A 10,463-nucleotide genomic window follows, 5' to 3' on the forward strand; every position below is an offset into this window, starting at 1 on the left:
ATACATAACAAATGTCTGCTCAGGGCACTTAGGATTTTGTTGGCGTAGAAATCAACCGCTGTAGGAATTAATTGAGTGGTAAAATAATAGAAATTATTAACAGGTGAAATATTCTCAAGCAGTTTAATTCCTCATTATTAATTCAGCATGTAGTATCACGTAGAGCCCTGTGGTGGGAGTGGAGCTGGAAGGGTATGGAAGAGCATTATTCCTGAGGCTTGCTGGGAGATTTAATGGCTGTTTCACCTGAGTGCAGACAGCTCTCCCTGCTTAAATTCCCCCCTTGCCCAGGAGATTCAGGGTCTGTGGGAGGGATCAGGCAACATGACAGCACCTTCTCATTCAGGAGCAAAGCTCATTCCTGGTAACTGGAACGCATTTCCTAACCCCCCATCCTGCTCTGTCCCTTCACCCCAGCACACCTCTGGCAAACTGCTGCCTCCCACGTCCTGCAGCTGTGTCCATTCAGAGGTTATTCCCCATTTTTTTCCCCTGTGATCCAGCAGGAAGGAGGGCTAATGAAACCCAGCTTCTTGGAAAGATCTGTCCTTAATTTTCCCTTCTGCAGGTTTAGTGACTTTGCAGTTCTCTGGTCGCATTTTCCAAGTACCTGTTGGGAGCATGGCAGGACTGGCCACAACAATCCCTCACTGTGGGGCTGGAATTCCCACGGCAGGGATTGGATGTGTGCTGTGGCCCTTCGCCTTGATGGAAATCATTCTCCTGAGCTGTCCTCTATCATCATTTCATCATCTTTGTGCTGGTTCATTGTGTCTGGCAGCAGCCAGCACCCCCTCACTGTCAGGCACAGTATGAAAAATCTCTTCATGCTCACAAAATTCAGGCACAACGACTTCCATCCTTCTTCCTCAGACGGTGCCTCCGGCTGGTGCTTCCAACAAACCCTCTCTGTCAGTGAAGGCAAAGCAATTAAGATCCCAAAAGGCTAATTTCATTAGGGTTAACTTGTGCCCCAGGGCCTCTGCCAGAGGTGATGGGGTTTGGTGGGTGATGAAACAATGATCCCTGTGTTAGCCTGGGGCGAGCGGCCAGGGAAGGATGAAGACAGTGGAGCAGCAGGTGTCTGGGTGAAACATCAGCAAGGGCTGGCTGTGTGGACACAAGCATTCCAGAATTTGGGGTTGAGCTAACGCGCTGGGTGATGCCAACGCCGTGGCTGAGCTTGTAGTAATGCCAGTGTAGCCTTATACTGATGGATCACAGAATCCCAGAATCGTTTAGGCTGGAAAAGACCTCCAAGGTCTTCGAATCAATCTGTGACAGATCCCCACCTTGTCATCTGGACCTGCCACTCCGGTTCAGTCGCACCTTGAGCACCTCAAGAGATGGGGACTCCACAGCCAACACTGCACCCTCCTGGTACCTGTGGGTGAAACAGGGGTGACAGTGCCACCCCAGCAGGGCCACATGAGGTCACTGAGCAGGGTCTGGAGTAGGTGCTGCAGGTGCTCCAACAGCATTCCAACTTACCCATCGGCAGCATTCCGACTTACCCGCCGGCACCGACGGACGCCGTTCGTGTCTGTCGCCGGGTGCTGGTTGAGCTTAGCCCAGTGTGGGTCCCGCCCGTGCCCCGGGCCCCCTCTGAGGTGGTTCTCCCCCGCAGGGCCGCGGCCCAGGGCCTGTCCCTGAGCCTGATGGAGCGGCTGGCGCGGCACTACGGGGAGCGGGCGGTGCGGATGCTGACGGTGCAGTACCGCATGCACCGGCTCATCATGGACTGGGCCTCCTCGGAGCTCTACGGCGGCCGGCTCAGCGCCCACCCCTCCGTGGCACAGCACCTGCTCAGGTGGGTCGCTTGCTCTCTGCTGGCACCTGAGCTGAGGTGTCCTCCTCATCCCGGTTTGCCCCTTCCCGGGGGGTTTTCTGTTCCTGCTGTCCCCGCAGTGGCGTTTGCGTTTGGTCCTTCGGTGTGCTGAGGGAACGGTAATTGAGGGAGGTTTGTCCTTTTTCGCTGCCCAACCAGGAGTCAGGCAGAGTTATCTTTGTGTGTCCTCCTTTGGTATGGGAGCGTGGAATCCCAGAATGGTTTGGGTGGGAAGGGACCTTAAACACCATCCAGTTTCCATGGGCCCACCTTCCACTAGCCCGGGTTGCTCCAAGCCTTGTCCAGCCTGGCCTGAAACACTCCCAGGGATGGGGCAGCCACAGCCCCTCTGGATACTGCAGAGCATTGTTACCTGTCCCTTTCCCAAACCCCTTGTGCAGGGACCTGCCAGGTGTCTCCTCCACGGAAGAGACCACCATTGCCTTGCTGCTCATCGACACCGCTGGCTGTGGCCTGTTTGAGCTGGAAGAGGAGGATGAACAGTCCAAGGGGAATCCAGGTACTGTCGCTCGGAAAATGCTGTTGCCCGGAATGGATGGTCTGAGGTGCTTGGCCCTCCACATCCCAGAGGTGTCCCCCTTGGGGAAGGTGGGGATCCAGGGAGCCTTGCTCAGCTGAGGGATCATCCCCCTCCATAAATCCTCAGGCTCAAAGAACTCTGAGCTGGAGCAGAGTGGCCATGGGGCCGTGGTGACAATGTCCAGCGTGGGGGTGGCCAGCCCGTGTCCCCTTGCAGGGACATTCCTCCATGCTGAGGACTAGGACAGGGTGGAGGATCCCTGTGGCGGGTGCTTTACACCATGGAAGGGCAAACAGCAGCAGGCAGAGCACAAACCTGTGTTGGGAAGGCTGTGGGCAGGGCTCGGAATTCCTTCCCAGTCCTCTGCTCCTTCCATGAAATCCTGTCTGGCTCTTCTCCGGGGATTTTCCTAAGACATCAGGTTCCTTCTGCTTTTCACCTTAAAAAAATAGGTTTCATTATGGAGCTTGAGCATAAAGTCAGGCTGGAAAATACAAGGACAGTTTTTACCAGTTTAAATATCTTTTACCCCACCAGCATTTTAGTGCCTCATTTTTCCATGCACCATTCCCAGGGCCCCACTGAACAGTAACAGGCTCTTGTCCCCTCACAGAGAGCCCAAAAGCCTTGTCTGAGAGAACTCAGGGATTTGGAGCAGGGGATCAGAAGCACAGCTCCCCAGATTTGGGAGGCAGCCTCTTGGCACAGCTCACTGCAGTCTTGATGTTTATTGCTGTGTTTTGCTGCAAAGCAGAAGTCCAGCCAGTGAACCAGGGAAATAATTCACATTTGATTTAACTTGTCCCTTTAGATCCCTCTGAACCAGGGATGTGGCAGCCTTTCCTGCTGTTTTGGCAGAGCTCTGGGCTGGACCAGGGTGTCCTGAGCCTCTTCTGCTGTTTTAGGGACTGAGCAGGGTCTCCCTGAGCCTTTCCAGCTGTTTAAGGGGAGGGAGCGAGATCTCTCTGAGTTTTTCCTGCTGTTTTATGGAAGCTGGGCACGTTTCTCTGGCCTCTGGTCCCCCTGTCACACTCTGTTTCTGCCCCAGGGGAGGTCCAGCTGGCCGGGCTGCACGTCCAGGCCTTGGTGGACGCTGGTGTGAAGGCCAAGGACATCGCTGTGGTGGCTCCCTACAACCTCCAGGTGAGCTGTCCCTCTCCTGGCATTCCCCCTCTCCCTGCACACGGAGCACCACAATGTCCCAGAGACTGGCAGAGCCGAATTTAATCAGCATTTGGGGCCAACTCCTCCACATTTGAGCAGCTCGAGGCCGTGGGGGGAGGAGATGTTAGTTAGATGCACCATTCCCACCCTCAGGAATCATCACCTGACCTCCAGGAGGTGCAAGCAATTTTGGGAGGAAGGGATTTCCCCCAAATTGTGCCATTTTAACCCTTTTCACCTCTGTCTTTCCCTTTAAAAGCTACCTGTGGCCTGTTTTCCAGGTGGACATGCTACGAGAGCACCTTTGTCACAGCCACCCCGAGCTGGAAATCAAATCAGTTGATGGTTTCCAAGGAAGAGAGAAGGAGGCAGTGATCCTGTCCTTTGTCAGATCCAACAGGAAAGGTAAGAGCTCGCTGCTGGAGCGTGGTTCCGTGGGGAATGGGAAGGAAACGGGAAGGAAGCACTGTGGTTTAATTGCGGTGCTCTAGGACTTGGCTCTGAATGGAATTACTGGCAAAATGCTTCCTTTTCAGCCTTTTTTGTTTAATTAATGAATATATTTGCTGTCAGGGTTGCAGAGGAGGCTCCCATGGTACAGCAGGTTCAAGGGGGCCGGGACTGCTCAGTTTGGAGGTTTCCTGGCTCTTGAGGCCTCAGAAATGATTGAATGAAGCAATAAGAATGATGATGATGATGATAATGATAATAATAATACTAATAATAACATCACATCCCATTAGCCCCACATTTACTGGAGTTGGGGGGTAATTTATTGGGTTTGGAGCCAATTCTGGGTCAGTTCCCTGCAGGAAGCAAACAGGAGCTGGCATCCCAAGTCAGGCACAGAAAATGCAGCTTTTGGGAGCAAAATCTAGAGCGGAAAATCAAGTTCTTTCCTATCAGCAGCTTCAGAGAAAGTTAATAGCTGGAAAAAAGCTGCTGCCCTGGGGGCATGAGGCTCCTGTGGGGGAGTGGAAGGATTTTGTGGAGCGCTCCAGGACCCCTCTGTCCCGTGCAGGGATCACTGCCCTTTCCAAAGCCGCAGGAGACACAGCCCTGCTGCCCTGCCTGTGCTGCTGAAGGTGAAATGCTGAGTGCTGATGGCAGGAAGGGGGGGGGGGGGAAAGGAGGGAAAGTATGCACGGAAGGAGGAGGTACCTTTTTTTCCAAGCCTAGAGGAAGAAAAGCAGTGTTGTGGGGAGAATGGAGGTGGGGACAGCACTAAGAATAGTCCTTATCCAGGAGTGACTCACCCCTGTGCTGGTGGGAGCTGGTGTCCCAGGAAGGTGGGTGTCCTCAGCCCCTTTCCCTGCACAGGGAGCAGCCAGAGCTCAGAAGTGGGGCAGGAATTGCCTTCCTGGGGGCACAGGGAGGCTTTTCCTGCATGGGGTACAAGAGATGATATTGGTGCTCTCTGAGTCCCTTGGGAGAAATCCGTAACCTCTTGCAGCTGCGTTTCTCCACTCAGAGCAGGCCAGGGACCTGGACCTGTCCCTCTGCCACCATTCCTGATCCAGCAGGAAACCTTTTTCTTCTTTTCAAAGGAAATTGTTCCCTGTGAGGGTGCTGAGGCCCTGGCACAGGTTGCCCAGAGAAGCTGTGGCTGCCCCATCCCTGGGAATGTCCAAGGCCAGGTTGGACAGGTCTTGGAGCAACCTGGGCCAGTGGAAGGTGTCCCTGCCCATGGCCAGGGGTGGGACTGGATGGTGTTTAATGTCCCTCCCAACCCAAACCATTCCAGGATTCTCTAATTCCCAGATCAAAGGAGTTGGACTTGCCCCTCTAGCCAGGCTAAACCACATCAGAGGAGCTGGGAATGGTTCTCCGAGCTGCAGAGCCCGGAGAGGGGCTCACCCTCATCCCATCCCTCAAAGGCAGCACAAATTAGGCTGCTGAGGCATGGCAGGAGCAGAGCCAGGCTGGACACAGCTCCGGTGGAGGCATTAATCTCTTCCCAACTGGCCTCCTCTCTATTCCCTGGAGCTGGAAGCTCGGCAGCCGCCCACGCTCGCTGGCTGATCCTCCCTGAGTCATCCCAGCACTGCTGCTCTGTGAGGAGAACCTCCCCGAGCTCCTAAATGGCTGTTCCTCTAGACCCTCCAAGGACGAGGGAGCTCTGTAGGACAGGGGGAGGTTCTTTACCTGCAGTTCCTCCTCTGTCACAAGGTGAGCCTTTTCCACGCTGCTCCAGCGTTGCGTTCGCTCCCAGATCCAACCTGGTCTCGTGTTGTGGGCCAGCCAGGGAAATATTTCTCCTCTCCACGTGCCTTCCATCCTCTTCCCTATCCCAGGAGCTCAGTGTGGAGCCCTGGCTCTGGCTGTGGGTGGCGAAACACAGGTAGAAAGAGGAATGGGATGGTGTGAGCGGGGACTCCGTAAACGCCGACTCCCACCCTTCCGCCAAGCAACCCTCGGGTCACTGGGACCGGCCCCTCGCCTGGATCCCTCCCTCCCACGGCCCTTCCTGTCCCTCTCCCAGGTGAGGTGGGTTTCCTGGCGGAGGAGCGGCGGATCAACGTGGCGGTGACGCGGGCGCGGCGCCACGTGGCCGTGGTGTGTGACAGCCACACCGTGGGCAGCCAGCCCTTCCTGCGCCGCCTCCTGGACCACTTCTCCCGGCACGGCCACGTCCGCTCCGCCTTCGAGTACCTGGATGACCTCGTGCCCCAAAACTACTCTGGGAAGGGCCGGGGCAAGCAGCAGCAGGGCCCGAAACCGCCCGCGGCGTCCGGCCCCAAACCGCAGCCGGCTCCGGGCGGGAAGCAAAAGGCGGGAGCAGCAGCCGGAGCAGGGAGCCAGAAACAGGGAGCACGTTCCTCCCGGAACACCACCGGAGCTGGGAGAGAGGACTCGGGGACAAAGGATGCTGGGGACAGGTTCAGGGCCGCGCTGGTGGCGTTCCTGGCGAGCGGCGAGGTGCAGCTGGATTTCCCGCCGTCCCTGAATTCCCACGACCGGATGCTGGTTCACCTGCTGGCAGAGGAATACGGGCTGCAGCACCTGAGCTCCGGGGAGGGCCGGGACAGGTACATCAGTGTCCGTAAGAGAGACCCCGTGGAGCCCCCCGAGCTGCCCCCTGAGCCCCCACAGCCCCTTCCAGAGCCTGAGCATCCCAGCGGGAGCACCCCTGTCCCTGCAGAGCCAGGGGGGAACAGCGAGGGCTCGGGGAAGGTGGACCTGAAATCCCTGCACCTGGAGAGAGTCCAGAGAGAGAAAGCCAGACGGGAGGAGGCAGCCAGGAAGGTGCGGGAACCCGGCACCAGCAGCAGGAAAAAGGACAAAAGCGAAGCCAAAGGTAGGTCAGGCTTTTCATAACCAGCACAATTAATGCTCTTCCTTGAGTGAATCTTAATCCCTGTGGGTTTGCTCCAGACCTTGGGATTTGCCTGTGTGCATGAAGCATGTGGCTCTTGAAAAGCTCCCCGGTTCTTGTCAGAGGGGTGGGAACTGGCAGGAATGTGCATCAGTTGGCTACAGCAGCTGGGGAGAGGGCTTTGGGTACCTGGAGGCACATTCCTTAAGTCAGAAGAAAAACACTGGGGACCCTTTCCCAGGAAGGAGCCTCAGGGGTTCCATGGGAGACTCCCAAATGCAGAGAGAAGAGCTAAGAGGGCCCACACTGAAGGAAGCAGAGGCAGCCCAGGCTGTGGCTGTAGGTGGGTGGGTTTGTTGCCAGTCCCCATTCCAGGTGTCTGCTCACCTTTCCCAGGAAAGCCAGCGGTCGGGAGCGGAGCAGGAGAAGATTTTGACGCTCTGATCTCTGCGGCCATGGAGGCTGACAGGACCTGTGCCTTCCCTCGCTGCAAAGCCTCTGTCACAACCCTGGGCCAGCTCTGCCACCACTGCCACCGGTGCTACTGCCTCAGCCACCACATCCCTGAGGTACAGCAGGGCGGGCTTAACCTGGGAATGTTCCCTGTGGAGCTCCCTGGGCAGGGTTTCCTTGCAGGGGGTTTCAGCAGGGCCCTCCCTGTCACAGTCTGTGCTGAGCTGCAGGTACACAGGGCTGCCAGGTGCCACACCTGGGGTCTGCCCACCCCCTCCCAAGAGCTTTTCCTTCTTTTCCTCTCACTTTGCCCTTCTTTGGCATTTTCTGGCATTTATACCCTCAGGCCATCGAGGCAGGGAGGAGAAATGGAGAGGCACAAGCTTAAGGCAGTGACTCAAGGGAGCTTAGACTCGATTCCCAGCCCTTTGCAGATTCCCTCTGCATCCTGGGGGCAATTTCCAGCCCTTTGCAGATTCCCTCTGCACCCCAGGGGTGATTTCCAGCCCTTTGCAGATTCCCTCTGCATCCTGGGGACAGGTCCCCAGCACGGAGAAGTGCTGCCTGGTCAGCAATTCAGAATTCCCAGTGCCCCTGACCCTCCTCCCACAGCTCCCAGGTGCAGTTCCGTGCCCTGTGGAGCCTCCCGGAGCTCAGCAGCCCTATAAATCCTTGGCACAGCTTTTCCCCCTGTCAGGAGCTATCTGTTTCCATGGCAAAGAATAGCTGTATTTATGGTCACTCACCATCCGGGGGATGTGAATTTATATCCTGCAGAATCGCCTCTCCCTGCTGAATTGTAAGGAGCCTCCAACGAGGAACAGTTGTAGGGATTCAAACCCCTGTTGGACAGTTTTCCTTGCTTTTTAAAGCCCATCCCTTTTCCCAGATGTTATCAGGCTTCGATGTGGAATAGCCCCGGGGCTTTTGCCATACCTGGCCCGGGGGCTGGCACATACCTGGAGTCATCCCAGTGGGATTAAGTCCCTGTGTGTGGAGGGTCCCTGTTGGAAAGAGCTCATGGCCCCCCTGGATGCCCCCAGCTGCTGATCCCCTCCCTAGGGAAGCTCCAGCCCCCTTTAACAGGATCTGGATGGGTCTGTCAGCTGTGGTGGCTCCAAAATCCCGATCCTGGCAAGGACACCTGGGTTTGGCTGTTCCCGGCCGTGGACAACCTGCTCCAGCCCCACTGATGGGAACGGGGAGGTTTGTCACAGCTCTCTGGGACCCCAGTTCGTGGAAACATAAACGACTTCGGGATGGACCAGGAGAAGGGGTCAGATTTTAGGATCTCACCTGTGGGAGATGATTCTGGTGTTGGATTTGGCTCCACACCCCTCGGACACGGCCAGGGCTGGAGCACAGGCTGGGCTGGGAGAGCTTTGCTTGCACAGAACGAGCTTTATGAAGGTTTTTTAATTCCACTGCAGGAGACAGATCAAATTACATGAGAGGAGCAGATCCGTGGCTAAAAAGGTCTCTTATTCCCCAAATTACTTTTCCCAGTTCACTGGAAAGGAAGTGGAAGGAGCCACTTGAAACATCCCAAAGGATGATTTACTTGCCTGGGCAGAGTCCAGTAGCAGAAAAATCACCTTGATATTTCGTGAGAGGAGCTATAAATGATGGTTTAACAAAATATATAATAATACATAAGAATAAGTAATAATATTAAGCATCAATTTATTATTAAGAATAAATAATGATAATGAATAGTAAACAAAAATAAAAATTAATATATAATAGTATAATCAGAAGGAGCCACTTGAATCATCCCAAAGGATGATTTGCCAGCTGTGCAGTCCAGGAGGAGAAGAATCTCCTTTATATTTTGTTCTAAAGCATAAATGAGGGTTTAATAAAATACATACTAATAAGAAATCATTTATTAATAATAATAAAAGGTGAATTATAATTAACAATAAATAATGATTATAATATCTGATAAATCTATAAATTTATATAATTTTTAAAATAACAATAAAATATAAATATTAATAAAATGAAAATTAAATTAAAAACTAAAATAAAACAAATCTATGTGTATATATAGTATTATATATAATATATAATTATATATAATGTAATAATAATAGATAACAGTAAATATAGATAATAAACAATAATTAAAAATAAATGAGAATGTAAATCATGGTTACTAATGATAGGAGATGGTTTTAGGAGGATGAGAAGGTGGAAGAGGAATTCCACGCTCCGGGAATGAACCCCCCTGGTTCCCAGGTGGGTGATCCCTGCCCTGCTTCCCAGCTGGTGTCCGTTCTCCCCCTGCAGGTCCACGGCTGTGGGGACAAGGCCAAGGCCCAGGCACGGCAGCGGATCAGCAGGGAAGGGGTCCTGTATCCCGGGAGTGGCTCCAAGGACAAATCCCTGGACCCAGCCAAGCGAGCCCACCTCCAGCGGCGCCTGGACAAGAAGCTCAGCGAGCTGACGAGCCAGAGGAAGGGCAGAAAGAAAGACAAGGAGAAATGATGGACCTGAATCCCACTTTTTTAACCTCAGAGCCGCTGCTCAGCCCTCCCAGGCCAGAGCTGCTGAGCCCTGGGGGAGTGGGGGGCTCAATTTTGGGGGGGACACAGCCTGGAGCCAGGGGCTGGGGAGGGAGAGGTGCTGTATTGTCCTGGTTATCCGTATGGACACGGTGATGGATGTTCACAGAGGCTGGAGCTCACGGTTACAACAGGCATTAAACACCCAAAGCAATGAGCTGTCACTGTCACGTCAATCCCTGAGGCAGCAAAAGATGGATGTCTGGGAGCAGGAACGTGGGAGGCACCAGAAACCCCGGGTGACCCTCTGCTCCAGGGAGGGTGACTAAGGAAATGGATGCCAGCCCAGCAATCCTCTGGCACTGCTTGGAGTGACCCGGCGGGTCCACACCACAGCCAGCACAGCCCAGACCCCTCGGGGCTGTCCCAGCCCCTCACACCCAGGAGAGGGGCTTGGCAGAGGGCTCAGCCCCGCTCCAGGCTTGCATTGGGATGGGCATGGGGAGCTCCTGGGACACCAAGGTGCACTGGGAACCCCACAGCAGCAAAGGCAGTGCAGCCCTCCCAGGCAGGAGGGAGCCTCGTGTCCCTCCCAGGCCTTCTCCCAATCCTGTACCCCCCAAACTAATCCATCTCTCACGTTGCTTCCTGCCA

The 10,463-nt window shown here is 54.6% G+C and overlaps 1 protein-coding gene across 1 annotated transcript in view; it reads left to right on the forward strand.

Annotated features, from left to right (window-relative positions):
* The window catches only part of IGHMBP2 (immunoglobulin mu DNA binding protein 2), a 26,267-nt gene extending 16,406 nt beyond the window's left edge, over window positions 1–9,861 (forward strand). Inside the window, exons 9-15 of the mRNA XM_051776934.1 lie at window positions 1,628–1,810; window positions 2,230–2,348; window positions 3,418–3,512; window positions 3,815–3,938; window positions 6,016–6,831; window positions 7,246–7,418; window positions 9,595–9,861. Coding sequence (XP_051632894.1) covers window positions 1,628–1,810; window positions 2,230–2,348; window positions 3,418–3,512; window positions 3,815–3,938; window positions 6,016–6,831; window positions 7,246–7,418; window positions 9,595–9,792 — 1,708 coding nt within the window. The 3' untranslated portion in view covers window positions 9,793–9,861. The remainder of the gene's footprint in view (window positions 1–1,627; window positions 1,811–2,229; window positions 2,349–3,417; window positions 3,513–3,814; window positions 3,939–6,015; window positions 6,832–7,245; window positions 7,419–9,594) is intronic.
* Window positions 9,862–10,463: the final 602 nt, after the last annotated feature.

Source organism: Manacus candei, unplaced genomic scaffold (assembly GCF_025592945.1).
Source record: "Manacus candei isolate 608988 ecotype Guabito, Panama unplaced genomic scaffold, ASM2559294v1 h1tg000009l, whole genome shotgun sequence".
In the NCBI taxonomy this organism is placed as follows: Eukaryota; Metazoa; Chordata; class Aves; order Passeriformes; family Pipridae; genus Manacus; species Manacus candei.